Source organism: Eublepharis macularius, chromosome 17, assembly GCF_028583425.1.
Source record: "Eublepharis macularius isolate TG4126 chromosome 17, MPM_Emac_v1.0, whole genome shotgun sequence".
Classification (NCBI taxonomy): domain Eukaryota; kingdom Metazoa; phylum Chordata; class Lepidosauria; order Squamata; family Eublepharidae; genus Eublepharis; species Eublepharis macularius.
Window position 1 is genome coordinate 31,508,297 of NC_072806.1, and position 22,225 is coordinate 31,530,521.

At 47.5% G+C, this 22,225-nt stretch overlaps 1 protein-coding gene and 1 non-coding gene across 8 annotated transcripts in view; one reads left to right on the forward strand and one right to left on the reverse strand.

Moving 5' to 3' along the window:
- ALDH3A2 (aldehyde dehydrogenase 3 family member A2) overlaps positions 1-22,225 on the reverse strand; it is a 31,597-nt gene that overhangs the window by 4,983 nt on the left and 4,389 nt on the right. For 2 of the 7 annotated variants that reach the window (XM_055001653.1, XM_055001654.1), the window contains exons 2-10: positions 16,412-16,586; positions 14,989-15,220; positions 14,202-14,287; positions 12,752-12,960; positions 7,954-8,071; positions 5,508-5,649; positions 3,555-3,721; positions 690-789; positions 63-298 (exon numbers count right to left, since the gene is read on the reverse strand). In XM_055001653.1, coding sequence (XP_054857628.1) covers positions 63-298; positions 690-789; positions 3,555-3,721; positions 5,508-5,649; positions 7,954-8,071; positions 12,752-12,960; positions 14,202-14,287; positions 14,989-15,220; positions 16,412-16,573 — 1,452 coding nt within the window. In that variant the 5' untranslated portion in view covers positions 16,574-16,586. Of the gene's footprint in view, positions 1-62; positions 299-689; positions 790-3,554; positions 3,722-5,507; positions 5,650-7,953; positions 8,072-12,751; positions 12,961-14,201; positions 14,288-14,988; positions 15,221-16,411; positions 16,590-21,720; positions 21,805-22,225 lie in introns of those variants that run through there. The other 5 variants (XM_055001656.1, XM_055001650.1, XM_055001655.1 and 2 more) reach the window with 5 other exon arrangements.
- LOC129345113 (5S ribosomal RNA) lies at positions 4,814-4,932 on the forward strand. The gene has a single exon (XR_008598439.1). It is a non-coding gene; the product is annotated as a 5S ribosomal RNA (ribosomal RNA).

Below are 22,225 nucleotides of genomic sequence, written 5' to 3' on the forward strand. Positions count from 1 at the left end.
ACTGACCCGAGCCTGCCCCCCCCCCTGCACAACCCCAGACGAGCCCCACCCGCAGTGTTCACCTTTATGGCGACAGCCACCAGGACTCCTAGAACGGCGAGAACAACAAGCCCGACCTTGCTTTTGCCGCACCGTTTCAAGAGGATGAACTTGGTCCAATCCAATTTTTTCTGGCTGCTGGGCGGGTAGCGGATCTTGTTGACGGCTTCCATGTTGAGGGACCTTACGAGGCATGAGCGCTTGTGGGAGAAGGTCTCGAAGCTGAATCGGCCGTGGTAGGCCCCCATCCCGCTGTTACCTGGGCAAAGATCAAGGGCACACCGCGGGGAAAAGGTGGGCTCGGCTGGCCTGACACGGCTTGTGCACAAACAAAAGTCAAAGTTGCGGGACAAATATATCCCCCCTCCCCAAGTTACTAATATGAGAGGCCACCACTCCATCCATATTCTGGCCACAACAGCTTTGTCTTATCCTCCCCCAACTGATCTAGGGAAGGGGCTTCCAAAATGCGTTCTGCTTCCTCCAATATTCTCAGAAATAAGGCAGCTGAAAGTGCAGTCAGAGACCACTGAACGCTCCAGAGGAAACCTGACTTCCTGTTGCAAGAAATGCAATAGCTGGAGAAGCCGCAGCTGCCCATCTCGCCAGTGTGTGGCAAGCAGTGGGCACCACAGGAGTCGTCAACTCACCGACCCCACCAAATGGCATGCTGGCAAGTGTGAAATGCATGAGGACGTCGTTGGCTGTCACACCCCCGCTGGAGGTCTCAGCAATCATCTTTTTGATGATCTGGATGGGGGGAGAAAAATGCAGAGTGAGGAAGGGCGGCAAGCATCTCGTTTAAAGCACAGGTTGATCTGCCTGTTTGTGTGTGCGCAGAGGAGGCGGCTGTTTTGGTTCCAGTGCCAACAGCTGGGTAACCGCAACACAAAAAACTCTTCGTTGGGCTGTCTGACACAAAACACAACAAAAAGGTGTGTCTGTCATTTTCCTTCCCCCCTCATTTGTTAGCTTCCCCATCCCGGCTGTCCTTAGCACCCAACAGCACGGCCTCTGATTTAGTTTGCAACACAGTGTGTTCAGACTGCAGATGGAGGGTTTCCACCACCCTGCCATGACACATCTCCCCTCCTCCTTTCTGGGATGCTGCATTCAAGAAATGGATAAGCAATTTGAAAGCCGGCTGTTTTATACTTGGACTGTTTTGAGCTGATGTGATGTATGGTTTGGAAAATTTGTGCTGGCCTATGGCTATAGACAATAAATTTACTACGATGACGATGACGACAACTGGTCCTTGTAATCAAGGATTTCGTACCTCTTCCAGAGAAGCAGCCGTGTCAGTCTCTTGCCACAGAAACAAACAGGAGCCTCTGGGAACCTTCAAGGCTGACATTTCTCTTGTATTTTTATCAGTAGGTGCAAACCCACAAGGCGTTATACGAACTTCTTTCTCTCCCTTCCGCAGTGTTCAGGCAGCGGAATTTTACGAGGGTCAGGCAAGCAGAAGCTCGGGGTCATTTTTAACACCGCTGGCTATTACCTGGTAGGATTGCCAGTCGCGGCTGTGCTGCGTTTTGTGGCCAGAATTGGACTGACAAGTACTAGCATTTGGGATGCCGAGGGTGTTTTCACGCAAGGCACTTTGAAGTTTTTATCAGTTTTGACAAAGTGGGCTCTAGGTCCACATCAGGTGATGTCAGAGGAAGAATTTGTTAATCTTTAAGGCTCCTGCTGCGTTTTATATCACTTTTTGTTTTTATGGACCAACATGGTTACCTACAACTATCTGCCTGGTTCCAATAACTATAATAGGAAGGTAAAGGTAGTCTGTGTAAGCACAGAGTCATTACTGACACAGGGGGAACGTCGCATCACGACGTTTTCTTGGCAGACTTTTTATGGGGTGGTTTGCCATTGCCTTCCCCAGTCATCTACACTTTACCCCCAGGAAACTGGGTACTCATTTTACCGACCTCGGAAGGATGGAAGGCTGAGTTGACCTTGAGCTGATTACCTGAACCCGGCTTCCGCCAGGATCGAACTCGGGTCGTGAGCAGAGCTTGGGCTGCAGTACTGCAGCTTACCACTCTGCGCCACGGGGCTCTTATAACAGGAAATGAACAGGAAAATAAGGATCACCTTTTCTTCTCAGAATGAATGGGAGGCATTTATGACACTGCAAGTACATGTCCTTCAATAACTTCTTAAAAATCTGCAAGGAGGGTTCGGCAAATATGATTTTTAAACTTGATCCACCAATGAATGAGTCAGAAGGCAAATAATTAAGCACTTAAAAGTCCTTCGAACTGAAGAATTCATAACATTAATAACCTCTATAGAGCACTTAACTCATCAAGCACTTTTTAATAAAATTTTACTCAGGTTTACGACCAACCCTAGAAGCAGGGGGGCTGCTGAAATCTGACGGAGGATATAATTCCAGATGCCCTGGTCGTTGGTGGGGGCGAGGGGGGGGAACCATGGAACTGGGCAGGTCATGTAATTTGCTGGCACGAGATGTCAGGCTTGGAGGTCCAAGGGGAAGCCTTTACAACAGAGAAACTGCTGTGGGTATAAATAGCTATGATGCGAGGGAATCACTCCCCCGTGGTGTACAATCAATCTCAATCAACAATTTGATAAAACAACACATCACAAACAGTGCAAGCAAAAAGTGCAAATGTGCTAAAGTGATATTTATACAGTAAATATTCTTCCTAAACTCTACTGTAATAAATATAGTCAGAGAGACTATTACAGCAGAGTTAAGGAAGAATATTTACTGTATGAACAGCACTTTAGCAAGTTTGCACTTTTTGCAGAGAGACTATATTTATTAGAGTTTAGGAAGAATACAGAGCCCCGTGGCACAGAGTAGTAAGCTGCAGTACTGCAGCCCAAGCTCCGCTCATGACCTGAGTTTGATCCTGGCGGAAGCCGGGTTCAGGTAACCGGCTCAAGGTTGACTCAGCCTCCACCCTTCCGAGGTCGGTAAAATGAGTACCCAGTTTCCTGGGGGTAAAGTGTAGATGACCGAGGAAGGCAATGGCAAACCACCCTGTAAAAAGTCTGCCAGAAAAACGTCGTGATGTAACGTCCTCCCATGGGTCAGCAATGACTCTTTGCTTGCACTGGGAACTCACCTTTACCTTAGGAAGAATATTTGCTGTATGAATAGCACTTCAGCACGTTTGCGCTTTTTGCAGAGAGATTATATTTACTACAGTAGAGTTTAGGAAGAATATTTACTGTATGAATAGCACTTCAGCACGTTTGCGTTTTTTGCTTGCACTGTTTGTAATATATTGTTTTATCAAATTGTTGACTGAGATCGATTGTACACCACGGGGGGTCCAAGGGGAAGCCCGAGAAGGTCTCTGTGTGTGCGGTGGGGAAAGCAGCATGGTGGCTGTTAACAGTTGAATCTGGAAGTCTACTTAATTATCCCCATTTTACGGAGGAGGCTGAGAAAGCGATGCTGGTTGGAGGCATCTGATGAGATTCGATCTGGCATCTGGCAGCCACTTGCCATGCCGGAGCCCCAAACTCACCGTCTTGTCTTTGGCGAAGACATACAGAGCCAGTGGCTTTTCCCGCTGGTTGATGAACCGGATGGCCTCATCCGTGCTCTTTACGGTGACGATGGGGAGGATGGGCCCGAAGATTTCCTCTTGCATGACCTTGGAGTCCGGATTGACATCGGTGAGGATGGTTGGTGCTAGAAGGAGAGGCAAATGATGAGCCAAAGATGCAAATGAGGGCAAAGCAGAGAAACGGGAAGATTTTTACAGGGCTGAGAGGAGACCCCTGCAAAGTTACGGTGCTGGATACCAAGTCTCTAAACAATGTCCCATGGGACACACACCCGGCTTATTTATGACACTGCCAGTCAACCGGTCTCTGCCTGTCACCTTCTCCCAAGATCCTCCTGCTGGCTGTATCAGCATCTCACAGATGTAGGGGTTTTTTTTGTCTCCCTGCCCCATTACTTTCAGGTGTGGTTAAAAATACTCTCTCATTTTCTGTCGCGCACACACCATAGTCTACAGCATGCAAATTTCACGTAATAGGCATGGTGCATAAAAGTGGCTGAGGGTGGGAACAGCTGGTACCACACAGTGCTTACGTGCCTCTTAGAATCATAGGGTTGGAAGGGACCTCCAGGGTCATCTAGTCCAACCCCCTGTGCAGTGCAGGAAATTCACAAATACCTCCCCCCCCCAATACCTCCAGTGACCCCTGCTCTATGCCCAGAAGATGGCAAAACACCGCCAGGATGCCTAGCCAAACTGGCCTGGGGAGAATTGCTTCCTGACCCCAAAGTGGCGATCAGCATTACCCTGAGCGTGTAAGAAGAGGCCATGAGAACTAAGCACTGATGTCACCGTTCTTCAGTGGTTCATTCTAGTGCAACCACCCTGGCCACTCCACTCATCTTCGGAGGTCCTATTTGGGCATCCCCACCATCTGAGGTTAGAGAGGCGGCAACCCGCAAAAGGGTTTTCTCAGTCACGGCACCAAAAGTTTGGAACTCGCTCCCCAAGGAAATCCGTCTGTCTCCCTTTATTGCTGCCTTCTGCCAAAGAGCGAAGACATTTTTTTTGTTTTGTTTGGCATTTCCTCACTAACTCTTATTAGAATTTCTCCGTTTGTGCATTTTTATGTGTATATATCATGTTTTGTTCGTTTTATACATACACATACTTGTATTTTAAATGCTTTTTAGTATCACTCAAGCAAGCCTTTATTGGCATATATAAGAATGTAAGAATTTAAATACAGAAATGAGTCCATACAGAATGAGATTATGGCCTACGGCCATACCACCCTGAACACACCCGCTCTCGTCTCATCTCGGAAGCTAAGCAGGGTCGGGCCTGGTTAGTGCTTGGATGGGAGACCGCCTGGGAATACCGGGTGCTGTAGGCTTTTCAAGTCAAGTCAAGTTTATTATTACAGTCTGTGGCCAGTACATATAAAACCATTTGCAAATGTGTAGGCTTTTTAATATCTCAAATTAGCATCTTGGGGACCCTGACTCGGATGGTAAGGTGACATAGAAATGTCTAATTTAAATAAATAAAATAACTTGGGCATTGGCTCTTGCCATGGGGGGGCACCTTCTCGCCTACTTGCCAGGTAAAAAATTTTTGACGATCTTTGCCAAGTGCTTCTGGCATCACCCCACAAAAGAGCATCAAAGACACACAAGCACAGAACAGAAATTTCAACATTTGGTGTTCTTGCAGATATTTGTTCATTGATTCAGAAGGGAGATATTCGTGGCTGGCGCAAACACCACCCCCAAAAGTGCAAATCAGATGGGATGTAGACACGGAAGCCTCATCAGGAAGGCTGTTTCTTTCCAGGACTCCCCTCTGCCTCTGTTCCATTTCTCCTCCCTCCATGCACACAAAATACCATCTCAAAGACACCAAATCGAGAGAGACAAGTGTGGCAGCTTCTTCTGCCAGCCAAGGAGGCACAGAAGGACCCAACCCTACCTATAAAGCAGGTGGCTTCATCAGCTTCCCCACCATAAGTGATCTTCTGCCCTTCCAGCAGCCCCATGAGTCTTTTGAAGTGCCGCTTGTTCACTATCCTTTCATAGTCCGGGGACTTCTTCACGTCCTCGCCGTAATATTCCTGCAACAGAAGAGTCAGCGGCCACCAAGTGCTCTGTTCATTTAATCACAGCACACTTGTAACTCGCCTTCCCTCCAAGGTCTCAGGAAGGCAGCTGAATGCCGAATTTGGAAACATATCAAAAGTCTTTCCAAGAATTTTGACTCCCAGCGGCGGAATATCTTGCTGAACAAGACGTGGTTCCAGCAGATCCATACTCCCGAGATCTGAAGTTTTCTTGACATATGGGAGCTTTAAATGTTTATTTAGTAATGCTGAGAGTTTCTATGGATCAGTAGTTTGTACATGTAATTTATTCTGTTATTATTAGTCATTTTGTATTGAGCAGGTATAATGTTGATACCATGGTATATTTTTTATTTAATTAAAAAAAATCACATCAAGTTTGTGACTCGCTGTATCGACCCAGAGACTATCACCCCCCATCCCTGACGGCTCCCCTGGCCACTCAAGTCTCCTAGGAGCCTCCAAGAGCTTTGGCTGTTTGTTTTGAAGCACTCCTGCTTCCTGGGTTCCTTTGAGTGTGTGTACCTCCTTAGCAAGTAACTCTGAACGCTGGCTGGTAAAATATATTACAGGAGTTTATTAAAGTAAGAACACAGGAGTGTATGCAAAGCAGAAACTGCTCATGAAAGCGTTTAGGCAAGGCAGAAAACAAGTAACAGCTTGCTGATCTGACTATGTTCTAACTAGCTAAAATACTACTGGCTGGCTGGCTGACTCAACATTCTCTGAGTTGGTCCCAAAGCTGGTTGATCATACCAAAGTCCATTCATGCCAGCTCGCTCTAGGCATGCTGGAGATAGCATGGAGCTAGAAGCTCTCTTCTTGCATAGCTGGTAGTTGATAATGGCTGCAAGGCAGCAAGGGTGGTCAGGACTAGTCTGGGATGGTATGGAGTGGTAAACTGCCTGGAAACAGAGAGGCTGCTTCAAATCTGGAGGGGGCATCAGCCCATGGAAAGGAACCAATCAGGGCTCGTTACTTAATGGGACATTACCTCAGTGTGAAAGTTTAGGGAGTTTGGCTAGAGCAGAGATCAGCACTAAGCACTGATCTTCCCAAGGCCGCTCTTCTCAGGAAAGAAAGCAGCACAGGTGCAGTTCATTAACAGAGACTGTGCCTTTCCCAGTAAGCAGGCCTAGTAAGATTTCCTGCAAGATATGAAGCCTGAACCAAAGTCTTACTCTGTATTAGGGGGAGTAAGGCCTGCTCTTTAAACTCACCTTCCCTCCAAGGTCTCGGGAAGGCAGCTGAGAAGGGGTGTTATCAGGGCTTTTTTTCAGGTGGAACACGGTGGAACGGAGTTCCGGCACCTCTTCAAAATGGTCACATGGCTGGTGGCCCTGCCCCCTGGTCTCCGGACAGAGGGGAGTTTAGATTGCCCTCCATGGTGCTGGCGGCGCACAGGGCAATCTAAACTCCCCTCTGTCTGGAGATCAGAGGGCAGGGTCACCGGTCATGTGACCATTTTCGCCGAGGGGGATTTAAACATTAAAAAACTCCCCCCTTGTTCCAGCTGACCCAAAGTGATGTCATTGCGTGGTCCTCGGAACGTGCGCACGCTTTGCACATGTGGTACCAAGGGCACCGCCTCCCGCCAGGAGTTGCCCCCTGTGCAGGCAACCCACTGAGTTCCACCACCTCTTTTCCCAGAAAAAAAGCCCTGGGCGTTATTCCTCACAACCACCCTATAGGCTAGGGTGGGCTAAGAAAAAGGGGTCTGCCCCAAGCCTGTATAATGAGCTTCAGCTACATCCGCCATTTTGGCCCCAATGTTAAATGCCATGAATAGCTTTGACGGTGGCCAGCCTTAGCTCCGTGAGAACCGCAGTTCATCAAGAACAGTGCTATCTCCACTTTCTGGCAGTGGCCCTCTGAGGTTCCTCAAGGGGGGAGGGGGCAGAAACAGCTTTTCTGACTCCTGCCCCCTGAGAGCTTTCCCCCAAAGATGGGGAGCCTTCTGCAGGAAACGCAGGTGTCCCAGCCCGTCTTTGAGAGAACCAAGATGACGTCCACAAATGTCACCCTTCGAACAACTTTGTGCCTCCCCAAAGTGATTTCGTCAAGCAACACGTCTTGACACTGAGAGATCCCTGTCTTTCAGTGCTATACCTCTGAAGATGCCAGCCACAGCTGTTGGCAAAACGTCAAGAACTACAATGCCAAGACCACGGCCATACAGCCCGGAAAATCCACAACGACTAACATGTCTTGCCCCACCAGAAGGGCGTAGGCTGGATGGCCTTTGTATCACAGGTTTCTTGTTGGCGCTGGCAAGGGGCCTGCTGAGGCAACACTCACCGTCAAGGTCTTTTTTATGGCCTCCACCACTTGGCCTTCGATGGACGGGTCACACAGGATGTAGTCGGGGGCAATGCAGGTCTGGCCACAATTCATGTATTTCCCCCACGTGATTCGTCTGAAGAAGTCAAGAAAACAAAGGAGAAAAGATTAAATTCCATGAGCAGAGGCAAGACTGGGGAAGGAAACGGCTTCCACAGGGACAGCCTTGCCATCTGAAGTGGGCACATAAAAACTGACCAAAATAATGTTTAATTGCATATTTATGTTTTTTACCCATCCATATTATCCAGTCTGTACTCTCTGCGCCTATATAATATCTGCAGCTAGATTTTTCATCTTCTTGCATTCATTTCTCTCTTTTGAATCAATTTAAAGGAGGAAGTATTTTAGAATGATTCATAATAACATATTCCACCTTTTTTCCTTTAAACTGCTTTTTTAAATTCTCAACCAACCAACCAAAGCACTCTAAATTCAAACACATCATGTACATTTCAATAGTGTTTGCTAATTTTAATCTTTCTGTACTGTGCTAGGTCTGTGGATGCTGCTAGCGCATGTGTGTATTAAAAATTCTATTTGTTGTTAGCTCGCCTACACATTATCCCCTCTGTTGCAATATATTTGGAAAGAACAAACTTTTAATATAAGTAAGGAAAAATATCTGGCTTCAAGAATTGTATCCTGCCAATCTTGGCCTTTTGGGACAGTGGTTGCCTCGGGAACTCCCTCCCCACCGCTTCCACCACCACCATCACCAGCAGCATTCAGCTTATATACTGCCCTTCAGGATACCCATTCAGAGCAGTTTAAAAGTGTGTTGTTATTATCCTCACGACAATCACTCTGTGAGATGGGTGGGGCTAAGAGAACTCCAGAGAGCTGTGACTGACCCAAGGTCACCCAGCTGGCCAAGCGGAGGAGTGGGGAATCAAACCCAGATCTCCAGATTAGAGTCCTGTCGCTCTTAAATGACTGACCCAAGGTGACCCAGCTGGCTTCAAGCGGAGGAGTGGGGAATCAAACCTGGCTCTCCAGATTAGAGTCCTGCCGCTCTTAAGTGACGGACCAAGGTCACCCAGCTGGCTTCAAGTGGAGTGGGGAATCAAACCTGGCTCTCCAGATCAGAGTCCTGCTGCTCTTAACCACAACACCAAACCCCATTGGTAGCTTCACTATCACAAGCTCATGTACCTGGCTGCTAATATGTATTGACTCTGGCACTGGCCAGTCAAGAGGTTTTGTCACTCTGCATTGTGAAAATGATGGTGTTAGTAGAGAAGGCTAAATTTAGAGCTCTGATCAGAGATAAAACACTGTCTATCTTTATGGTTAATTGAAAACGTCTTATTGAATTTCTGCATGAGATGAGAAAAAACGAATTGATGATATGTGGATTTGATTTCTAAGAAGACAGATTTTGGAAAAATTAATAGAAGGGGGGCAGTATTGAAAAGGTAAATTTTGGAGGTATCAAAACTACAAGTAAAGATTTGTAAAGATATGATTGGTGTTGTAGAAAAAAATAGAAAATGAAATATGTATTATTTTTTTCTTTAGTTTTTGTTCTTTTTCTCTCCTTTTTATTCCTTTTTCTTTCCCCCCCTTTTTACTCTGCCATTTTTATTGCGCTTTTAAGCTTATCAATAAAACAAAAAGTATTCTTCAAAAAAAAAAAGAGGGTTCGTCACTGCCCCCATCTAATTAACCGTTGTTTATCTTCTGCTGTACGTTTTTTTAAAATCTATTTTATTTGCCAGAGTCCATTTTTACAAGCTGTATTTTTGGTGTGTTATTGCTGCATCACCCTTGCATAGAATCCGAAGTTATTGGTTGGGCCGCTCTTTAATTTTTTGGGGTGACTCATCCTCCGCCCTGAGAACGTTTGCTGGGAGGTGGTGCAAGACAATGTCTCAACAAAACAGAAAGGTCTGTGACGTAATTTGAAAGGATCTCAGGGCTAGGATTTTGCCTGGGCACCCCTCTTCCACTCTGGCCGCAGGAAACAGCAGGGTGGTTGGCCAAAGAAGCCGCCTTGCGCCAGACGGGTAAGGGGGCACCTATGTGTTTGGCACAAGCAGCGTTCCTCTGGCCTCTGCTGCTCATGAGCCATGTCGAAATCCCCTAACCTGGATGTGACCATGGTAGGAGAGGGTAAACAGAGTTCTTGTTTTCCAGAGGGGGTGCTACAGAGGAGAGCGGACCCTTTGACTGCTGACCCAGATGTAACTTCACAAACTGCTAGAAGGAATGGGGCAACTTTTCAGTCTCCTACTGGCGAAGTTGCAGACCAACAGCAGCTCACTCTTCGAGGGCTTCAGCCAACAGACCCAGCACGAGCCAGCTGCTGCTTCTTGGCCTTGCAGTCGCAGCTTCCTAATCAGGACTGCTTCCTGCACAGCGCAAACAGGAGAGCTGGTATCACGAACCAATGGCCTGTTGCACAAGCCCTGGATCTGCCCCGAAGACAACAGGACCAGCCCTTGGTGAGCTGGCCGAGGAATGCGCCTACAAGAAGACGAGCCAGTTCCACCCCCTCCTGCTATCCCTGGCAGAGACAAGTGCCCGCGGTGGAGAGTGAGAGGCGTTTTGTGGATGCTGGGTGTACACTTTGTTCCCAGGCAGGTGCTTATGATAAGAGGGAGGTGCGGAGGACTACCTGAAGCGACTGCCAGCCACCGAAGGCTCAGAGGGCAGCGACCCAAGCTGAGCACACACAAAACGGCCTTAGACCAAGTCTTAGCTGAAGGCTCTCCAACAGGCCCGTTGTGAGCTATCGGCATCCCTAAGAAGACACGGGAAGAGCCCAGGCTTTTTTGTAAGGCACGGAAGGTGGAGAGTAGCTTAGGATCCTTTTAACTGCTCAGAAGTAGCTCTCCGTAAAAAAAACCTTGCAGACCCTTAGAATTTGAGGCCTTCAGGTCCACTTTCTGAACCAAGTCATTGGTCTTTCAATCTCAGGGTTGTTCACAGTCAACAGGGGCTCTGCACAGCATCCGGCGGAGAAAGGCACTCAAGACCCTTTTGCAAGGGACTGAGCCTGGAGACTTGGGCACGGAAAGGGCATCCTGTCTCGCTGACCCCTCAACTCGCCCTCATTAGAGTTGCCTCTCACTGGTCAACGTCACCCAGATCTATCCCTTCTGACTGGCAGCTGCTCTCCAGGCTCCCTAGCAAATAAGGTCTCTCTCAGCCCCTGGAGTCTGCAATTTGACTGGCAATGCCGGGGCCCAGACCTGGGGCAGCCTGCAGACAAAGCCAGCCCCTCCCCACGGGTGAGAGTGACAGGCTACCTTTCACAATAGAAGTATCTGTGGACACATTTGGGCAACATTAAAAAAGGGCTCACGAATCGTCCTTCTTTGCTCACTGTCAGTGTTGCATAGCGTTTCCCCCTGCTTAGCCAGTTTGGTGTAGTGGTGAAGAGCGCGGGACTCTAATCTGGAGAGCTGGGTTTGATTCCCCACTCCTCCACTTGAAGCCAGCTGGGTGACCTTGGGCCAGTCACTTAAGAGTGGCAGGACTCTAATCTGGAGAGCCAGGTTTGATTCCCCACTCCTCCACTTGAAGCCAGCTGGGTGACCTCGAGTCAGTCACTTAAGAGTGGCAGGACTCTAATCTGGAGAGCTGGGTTTGATTCCCCACTCCTCCACTTGAAGCCAGCTGGGTGACCTCGAGTCAGTCACTTAAGAGTGGCAGGACTCTAATCTGGAGAGCTGGGTTTGATTCCCCACTCCTCCACTTGAAGCCAGCTGGGTGACCTTGGGCCAGTCACGTAAGAGTGGCAGGACTCTAATCTGGAGAGCCAGGTTTGATTCCCCACTCCTCCACTTGAAGCCAGCTGGGTGACCTTGAGTCAGTCACTTAAGAGTGGCAGGACTCTAATCTGGAGAGCTGGGTTTGATTCCCCACTCCTCCACTTGAAGCCAGCTGGGTGACCTCGAGTCAGTCACTTAAGAGTGGCAGGACTCTAATCTGGAGAGCTGGGTTTGATTCCCCACTCCTCCACTTGAAGCCAGCTGGGTGACCTCGAGTCAGTCACTTAAGAGTGGCAGGACTCTAATCTGGAGAGCTGGGTTTGATTCCCCACTCCTCCACTTGAAGCCAGCTGGGTGACCTCGAGTCAGTCACTTAAGAGTGGCAGGACTCTAATCTGGAGAGCTGGGTTTGATTCCCCACTCCTCCACTTGAAGCCAGCTGGGTGACCTTGGGCCAGTCACGTAAGAGTGGCAGGACTCTAATCTGGAGAATCAGGTTTGATTCCTCACTCCTTCACTTGAAGCTAGCTGGGTGACCTTGGGCCAGTCACAGCTTCTTGGAGCTCTCTCAGCCCCACCCACCTCACAGGGTGTTTTGTTGTGGGGATAATGATGATATACTTTGTAAACCGCTCTGAGTGGGCATTAAGTTGTCCTGAAGGGCGGTATATAAATCGAATGTTATTATTATTATTATTATAAAGGCACATCTAGGCTATGAATTTGTGGGCTGGACACCAGCTTGACCCCCCCCCAGGGTTCCCCCCACAAAGGAACAGCAGCTCATGTGAAACAAAGAGGAGTCATGAGGGATTTTCAGGACTCACACTGGTAGAAGCTTCATGGGTCCAGAACTAATCTTAGATGTTTTTGAAAGGGTCAGACATGGAGGATAACGTCTCTCAACAGCTATCATTAATCATGACACTCAAATGGAACCTCCATGTATAGAGGCAATATACTTGTGGATTGCTGGGAGCAAACCCGAGGGTTCGGGTCTGACTCAGCAGGCCTCCGCCTAATGCTAACAGCCTTACCTGCAAGCAACATCGACGTCGCAGTCTTTGTTGATGTAACAGGGGCTCTTCCCGCCCAGTTCGAGCGTGACGGGCGTGAGGTGCTTGGCGGCCGCCTCCATGATGATCTTGCCCACGGTGCTGTTACCTGTATAGATGATGTGGTCGAATTTCTGCTTCAACAGCTCGGTCGTCTCTGGGACCCCTCCGTTAACAACCGGATACAAGTCCTTTGCGGGGTAAAACAGAAGGAGGATCAAGAGGCAGCTTGGACCCAACAGGAACAGAGGGAACAAATAATCCATCTTACATCCTTGAGAAAATTTTGGGATTAGGAAGGGATTTCAATGGCACCCAAACCAAGCCACAGACTCACTAGTGGACCCAGGAGATTTGGGAAGAACCACCAGGGCTTAGGGCACAGCCACGGAGGCACAACTGGGGGTATCTATTATAAAGGCCACAAGAGTAGAGAACGTAACAGTTGGTGCCTGATCCAGCAAGGCTATGCCGATGTTTCAAACCCATTTTGACTTCAGCGAGCCTCCATATGCAGGCGGTATCTGTCTCTCTTGGAGGGGGTGGGTGGGTGGGTGGGGGGTGGAACAGCAGGGGAGGGCTGCTGCCTTTGGACTCGTCTCCAGTAGGGCCCAATCTAGCAGCAGAAGGCTTTTGGGGTGGGGGGTGGGCAAGACATCAGATGCCAAGTAAGTAGGTCGCAGGGTGTTCATATTCTTCATGGAGAACACACAATGACCTGGATAAGGCTAGAGAAGATCGTGGGAAGGGACACGTATCCGCTGTGTCAGTGTTACTGGGCCTGGGCTGCAGTTAAATCGCCTCCGCAGAAGTGCTCCGGCGTAATCATCTGCCTTAACAACTACTATCTTAGATTTAGCAAAGGCGCTCAAGGCTGGCTGGTAAAACCTGCTCGGCGTGCCGGCTGGCTCGTCTCATTTCACACCCAAGCTCAGTTTCTGCTAATGCCGACCAAAAGCACAGCAAATTGAACGGGGAACTCACCAGAGAGCCTGAGGTGTGCTATGCCCTATCCCGGTCACCCCATCATAAAACGGATCAAAATAGAGGCGGGACACGGACACACACAAGTCTTCAAAAGGGTGCATGGGATGAACAGAGAAACAACTTCTCCAATATAATCAACAGCTAGGACTGTCACTGAGCGCTGCACAATAACAGGATGTTCACGGAAGCAAAGACGACAGGGAACGGTAGCAAACAATTTGAAAACAATCATAAACCCAAAGTACAGAGATGAAATCTTTCTAAACAAAGCACGACTAATTTACGTGGCGTGTCGGGCAATGTGGAAATGCCCTAGATTCTTTATTGGCACAGAATCTAGAACACATGGAAACAGAGCTCTGTAGAGTGTCTGCACAAGAAAAAGACACAACTGGAGAACCTGCGCAGGAGAGGAGGAATCACTGCAACGTCCCACCACTCTCACCTTGTCCAGGTACTGCGGGAGCAATTCCTCAAAGAGCTTGGCGGTGTGCTCGCTGATCTCAGATGGTTTGACCACGACGGCATTTCCTAAAAGAGACAGACAGGCATTCCAGCGCCCATGTTTCTATCCTGCTTTTCCACCACGGTGCTCGGGGCACTGTGCACAATCTCCCCCTCTTCTCACATCAATCCTGCGAGGTCAGTCAGGTTGAGGAAAAGAGAAACTCTCGGCGAACTTGTTGGCTGTGCGGGGATTTGAACCCCAATCCTAGTAAGACAATCTTGCCACTAAACAATATCGACTCTTTTTATCAAAGGAGGCGTGCAATATGAGGAAACTGGATGGGAGAGCTAAAGAAAAGTGTCTTAAAATTCTGAGCTGGAACAAAATTAGGGCAATTACACACATGCATGACAAAAACACTCGGGACCTGGAAGGAAAGCACTCTTGTTCCACAAGAGGTACAGGCAGCGGCATCGGGTGCAGATTTCAAACTTTAGAGCATCTTGGCTTTCGATAATTTTTACAAAAATGAAAGCAAGTTCTTAGTCCTCGAGATTGCAGAGATGCCTGTAAGCAGGTGGGCCTGCAGAAATCTCAGAAGCCAGAGACGAGGCAGAACAATTTCTCTCGGCATTGCTCGTCCAACTTTGCAGAGATAAGGGCTAGATTTTTTTTTAAATGACCGTACGAAGAGATTCTCAGCAGACTTGATTTTGCCATCCTGCCCACCCCATGCTTGCATGAAATCCCAGCACATGGGCCCTCTGAAAAAGGACCTGAGTACCTGCTGCAATGGCGCCGACCAACGGCTGCATGATAAGGACAAACGGGTAGTTCCATGCCCCGATGTTCAGGACCACACCCAGCGGCTCGTAGTGGATGTAGGCCTCGTCCATCAGCACAATGAGGTTCTTCTCCACATGCTTTGGGGCAGCCCACTGGGGGAGCTTGTTCACCGCCAGGGAGATCTCCTCCAGCACAGTCAGTATCTCATAGGTAAAGGTATTGAGGGGGTTCTGCGGAAAAGCCGAGAGGGCAAAGCACTGATAGAACTCGGAGAGGAAAAGTGGGGGTGGGGTGGGGGTACTGCTTGGAAGTTGGGTCAATCAGCAGGGAGAGCAACTAACAACAACAACAACAACAGATTTATATACCGTCCTTCAGGACAACTTAACACCCACTCAGAGCGGTTTACAAAGTATGTTATTATTATCCCCACAACAGCAAACACCCTGTGAGGTGGGTGGGGCTGAGAGAGCTCTGAGAGAGCTGTGACTGACCCCAAGGTCACCCAGCTGGCTTCAAGCGGAGGAGTGGGGGAATCAAACCTGGCTCTCCAGATTAGAGGCCCACGCTCTTAACCACTACACCAAACTGGCTCTCACACCAAACTGGCTCAGGGGTATCCATACCGACATCCTGGCCCCTGAGAGGCCTAGCAGGTCTCCTTCACACACACGCTCCCTTCTCTGAGCAGCAGAACGCTCACAGGACACACACGGGAGACGGGCAGAGGGGCTCTGACATGTATTTATACTCTGCCTCCCTTTCCAATGGGGATCCACAGAGGCTTACAGCGTTCTCCTCTCCTGTTTTTCCCTCACAAAAGCCCTGTGGGGTAGGTTAGGCTGAGAGCGTGTGACTGGCCCAAAATCACCCAGCAAGCTCCTATGGCAGAGCGGGGATTCAGACTTGGGAGTCTTTCAGATCCTAGTGGGCCACCTCTAACCAGTACACCACGCTGGCTTTCTGGGCAACCACCACCAGCCCCCCCTCACCAGCACTCCACTGAGAAACAGCAGCGCTAGGCAGATCAAGGGCGGGGGGAGCTATTGAGAGGTAAGCCAGTGCCAGGTGAATGGCCCGGGGAGTTACAATCTGGGTCACAGACAAAAGAGGGCGAAAGCACGGCCTCTCACCCGACCCCCACCATGCGCTGCAGCATATTTAACTGTACTGTAATCTTGTCCTCTGAGCACTTCCCTTCACTTTCCCCCCTATAATTTGTTCTGATAGGGAAAGGGGGAGAGGCCTTCCTGAAACCCAGAACCCCGTCCCCTAGAAGGGGGCCAAATTTCGGGCTCCTTCCCCATCAACTCCTAACAGGCGCTCTGATAGCCATCACCAGCCTCACAAGCCCTGCCCAAGGGTGTGGGGGGCCAACCTCGCAACGAAGGGGAAAGGGGCCTGTACCAGGGGCAACAAACCTTGCTGAGATCAGCTTTGAGGGCATCGGTGATCTCCTTCTCTTTCTCTTTCACCATCCTCTCGAGGGCCTTCAGCTGCTGGATTCTGAACTCCAAAGGGCGCGTTTTGCCGCTGTTGAAGGCATTTCTGGCCCGCTCCACGGCTAGTTTAATCTTCTCCATGGCTGCTTAAAGGCTGCTGGGAAAGAAACACAGCAGGCCGCTTGAAATCCTGGTCTGCGGTGACACTACACTCTAATAGGAGCATTTTAGCCCCCACATAAAAGGACAATTAATTTTTTTTATATTATTTTAAAGGTTGTTTTAAGATGTTGCTTCAAGTTGTTTGTTAGTGTTGGGGGCTCTCTTTTGGGCAGAAAGGCAGCATACAGAGGATTTAAATAAATAAAATATTATATATATATATATATATACATATACATATATATATATATATATATATATATATATATATATATATATATATATATATATATATATATAAAAAAAACTAACAATACTAAAATCGGTTAAGTAACACAATAGCCAAGATTGCATCTCATGCACACGACAGCTGAAGTCGATCTGATAGACTGGCAAGCAGAGCAAAACGAACGGAAGTCACCATTTCTGGTAAGAAAGCTCAAGGTGGTTATCTATGGTGGTGGTAGGAAGTGCCATCAAGACTCAGCCGACTTATGTCAGTTCTGGAGGTTTTGCAAAGCAATGACTGTCTCTAACAGTCAAGCGGCTAGTCCTCTATGCTCAAAATGAAAGCAGCAAAACTCCCCTCCTCACAGGCAGGCTAGGGGTCTTTGCACACTCAAGGGATTGCGCAGGTGTGCAGAAAAACAGGACAGGCAATGAATCAAAAGACAAGAGGAAAAAATCACATTCCAAAAAGGCTGGATAAGGACTGAGCATGCCTCAGGCTGCGTGGAATGCGGAGAGCAGCCGAGAGAAAAACAGCCAGGCCAAGCTCTTGAGAGTTTCCATAATCCTGGAAGGGGAAACTGGGATTGCCAAACCCTTCCACTCAGGCACCCCACCTTACAATAACACAAGCCTGCTGTAAGGATAACATACGGTAAGGGCTTCAAAGACTGAAAGCGTTATGCAAAAGCTAATTATTCTTATTAATAATAATCTGCAGCGAATGACTCGGCAATAAAAACCCAGCCTCTTCGTGCTTCCCAGCCCTCCAAATCTTGCTCTGGCTCATGTACCCGCACAGATCCCCACCCCACCCCTTAGCCCTGCATGAATCCCCGCCCCCCCCCCGCCCCCACAAGCTCAAGCCAATATTTAAAGCATTGCTTGTTGAATCTGTTGCCTAGACTCAGCCTTCACCTGAACAGATGACAGGAACACGGCCTGGGAATGTGCCAGGGGGGCTGCAACCTGCCGCAGGGGCAGGATTGGGGCCAGCAGGGCTCAGTTCAGCATGCAAGTCAAATCTGGAAGTCAGTTTTGCCACACTGGTCTTTCCCAACTTGTGCCCTGCAGCAGCAGTTCCTCCCCTTACACCCAGATTAAAAAGCCAAGCTATGTTTAAAGCCAAGTACAGCCAGCAACAGGCTAATTTTAAATGTGTCAGATTTGAGGGTAAGACTAAAGGGACCAGAAACATTTAAAGAACTTCCTCACCAACATCCACACACTGGAAAAGCCCTGCTGGATGGGATGATGCAGGTTCACCTAGATCAGCCTCCTTTGTAGGAGGCCTGCAAGCGAGGCACGACGGAAAAACTCATTCTTCGCGTTTTGTCCCTAGCATCCAGAGGTAGCTTGCCTCTGACTATGGAGGTTCCATTCAGTTATCATGGCGAACTAGCATAGATACTGATTGTCCATTAAAGACAGTGTAGACTAAGAGCAAGAGTCCAGTAGCACTAATAAAATTTGTGGTAGGGTATGAGCTTTCGTGAGTCACAGCTCACTTCTTCAGACTAAGTGCAGGATGAAAAATATTCAGCATGCAGGGGGACGCGAAAAAGCAAGCAGGGGGCAGGTGAGTTTTGCAACAAGGAAAAAGTTCATCTGATTCAGTTTGCCTGCTTTAGTCTCAGCCCCAGGGCTGAACTTTAGGCAGCTAGCTAAAAAGACTTCTGCCAAAGAGTAGTTTTTCTAGTTTATGGTTTCTAATTCTGTTTGCTTCCTGACCTGAAAGGTTCAATACTGGATACAATGCAAAATCTCAATTTGTTTCCTGTCCCAGCCATTAGATAAGCAGAGAAAAGGGTGCAAAATCTGGAATTAAATTGCTTTTGCTTAGGAAAGGCACACCTGGCATATGCGCCAAGCCAAGAAAACTGTATTCTGCCACTGAAGATAGACCAAGCCTGGTACTGAGGAACTAAGGCTGGATTCAGAAAGAAGCTAGGCTGGGTGATTGCTGGTCTCCCAACAGTGGCCTAACCGGGCAATTTTCTCTCCAAAGTTAATTCTCTCTATGCAAGAGAGACCCTGGCTTGCCTGTGCCTCCTTTCTTCTTGTTTAAGAGGCCCACCGCGGGCCTGACATCATCGTTCCCCCCAGTTCTATGCAAAGATGTATTGCGAGTTCCGTGTTGGGGACTTAATTGCAAGTTTATGTGGGCCTGATTCGGCTCAGGACCAAGGCACACAGCCTTGGAATGCTTTATCCTCGCTAAAGCTTCTCAACCATTTCGTTCTGAGACTTATATTCCAATTCTGAACAGTTCAGAGGGCTTTAGATTATTTATTTATGTCATTTATTTTCCGCCTTTCTCACTGAGACTCAAGGCGGATTACATAGAGTGAGATTAGCACAGTCAATAGCAAGGACATTTCAATAAACAATGCCTTAGTGTAAATAAATGCAAGTTTTCAAAGACGTAATACCAGCAAAAATCCAATACAAAGTTGAAGAAATGCTGAAACAGAGTATAAGCAATTCTAGGACTGACATTAGGCAACACAAAACTAACCAGTTGGGTCATACTTAAAGCAATAGTAGAACATACTTAAAGCAATAGATAATAGTTACGGGCGGCAACATAGTGGTGAAGTCTATGGTCCCTACTTACTAGTGAAGCACCTCTTTGAGATCATATCCCTACAATACATATCTCCTATCTGTGTAAAAATCCCTTTTGAATAATTCAGTAATTTCAGTTTTGTAGAAGGCCAGGAGAGTGGGGGCTCTCTTGACTTCCTCAGGCAGGCTGTTGCATAGGACAGGGGCCACCACAGAGAATGCCCGTGTACAGGCAACTGTTGATTTTGCCGATGTGCAGGGTGGCATCTGCAGAAGGCCCTTTCAGATGAGCAAAGATGTCGAGAAGGGACAATGGGAGAGAGATCTAAAAATAAGATCTAAAAACAGAAATCTTTATCTAAAGAACTTGTTAATACAAATAATTTGTACGGGTTCTTTTAATACTTTCCATCAAGGCATGCAAGATTTCTTTTGGAGTAATGTTTATTCTTTGTAGAAATAAACTTTACTCTTTTTAATTAAGCAAGATACTAAAATATAATTAAAATGAAACCTATAGTCACTGAACAAATATATGCAACAAGGATTAATTCTCCTAATATCTCTCAAATAAATCTGATTGATTTAAAATCAGATCTTCGATGAAAGCATTGAATGTATTGTCGAAGGCTTTCACGGCCGGAGAACGATGGTTGTTGGGGGTTTTCCGGGCTGTATTGCTGTGGTCTTGGCATTGTAGTTCCTGACGTTTCGCCAGCAGCTGTGGCTGGCATCTTCAGAGGTGTAGCACCAAAAGACAGAGATCTCTTAGTGTCACTAAGAGATCTCTGTCTTTTGGTGCTACACCTCTGAAGATGCCAGCCACAGCTGCTGGCGAAACGTCAGGAACTACAATGCCAAGACCACGGCAATACAGCCCGGAAAACCCCCAACAACCAAAGCATTGAATGTTCAACAAGCGCACAGACATATATTTCTCACCTAGATCACCTTCATGAAATCTCCTTTATCAAAACCTTAATCTCTTATCTGGGTGGCATACTTTATACTAATTGGCATGTGCTACCTACTAAGAAATCCAAGATGTTCCACACATGACAACAATATAAAAATATGCTCTAAAATGGAAATCGCATACTGTACCGACAATTACCAGTAGGTATTCTAAAATATGGGACCATTTTTTATTTGAAAAAATCAATGATGGAATCTATGAAGCTGAAAAATTCCCCCAAACAACCAATTGTATGGAAAAATGGTTCCCCTTTTTTGAATACATTTCTAAAGAAAATCTATATCCTCCCAATAAAATATACCAAACAATCCTGAATCTATAATCCAAAATATATCAGATCATTCAACTTGAATTTGTCTTTCCATGTTTTACCTTTCTCTGTTACGTAGTTGTTAACAATTTATCCATGTTGTATTTCATATTGTAAACAGTTCTGTTAATACTTGAAATAAAAATAATTAAAAAACAAAACAAAAATATGATCGGTCTTAGATTTAACCGATTCTTCAGATTTTCAATCATGTGACTTTATACAAAGCCAAAAGTGACACCACATTGCATGTGCAAGATAAGCTTAATAAATCTTTAAAAGTTGACAAGAAAGTTAAGTGAGCAGAACTGATTGCTCTGTTCAAGTGACTAAAGAATAGTTTATTGAGCACTGTCAACTACTTTTAATCGGCTGTCAAAGATAAAAGGAACATTTGCGCTGTTATACCACCTTTTGACAAACTACACTGAAGTTCATACACAGTTCACTAGAATACACACGTCTAGCTAGAGTGTATTGTCGTCTAATCCATATTCCTGTTACACAGCGAGAGGGGGCTTCAACCTCCCTTCCTAGGTTGTTTTCCTGCCCTGATATGGTCCAGGACAAGCCCCGCTGGAGGCTCCGAATGCACGCATGGCGTATTCCTAGGTTTTGCCAACAGGGCTAATATTCCATGCCCCAGTGGAGAGGGGGAGGCTGAGCCCCCTTTCCATGCATGCCAGAGTCCTGGTGTGAATTGGGCCCACGGAAGCTTGAGATTAACTTCCCAGTACGAACTTGCAATAGACACTTGATCATGCACAGACCTGGGTCAAAAAGTAAGGCAGTAGCTGGATCCCAGGGGGCTTATGCCAAAGGTTTCCGAAATTCTGGAGCTGGCACTGCCATCCCATCCCCAATTTCTGGCACCTTCATCCACTCATCCAGAATACACTTTGGAAGGGCTGTGGGATCTGAGAAACCCCACCTCCCCACCCCGGTTTCTCTAGTTACAGTTCCAAATAGCTCCTTTCTTGTGCTTCCAAAGAGACCCACGCGATGAAAGGGGTCCAAACACCCCCTTCCTGACGGTCCTCTTACCTCGCCGATCCGTCAGGCGCTCACTGTTGTCTCCCAGCGCCGCAGAACATACTACAACGACCCACTGTAACTACTGTGGCTTTTCCAGTTGTTATGATTCATGCAACCAGATGCAGAAGGGATAGAATCCGTTTAATTGCTGTGCAGGGAAGGAATTCTTGGCAGAGACAGACATCCCCACCCCTGCTTGGGACACTCCGCCTGCCAGTAACATATCCTGTTTTACACCCCTCAGCCTTTGGGATCTGGCTAAACTAGATATGACAACACAAATACAGGGCTCAAGTGTCCAGCATGCTTATATAATAGATCAGTTCGGCAAGCTATACAACAGCCCTGTAAGGTAGACTAATATGATCATATCCTGTTGCTGATGAGGGAGAGGGGGCGAAAGAGATTGAAAAAGCAGGGGTTTGGTTGAGGCCATGTCCATGGGACAAGATGCAAAGCACAGTCCTCTTGCCTGTACTGCTTTCTCTTAACTGCTATGCAACACTAGCTCCAG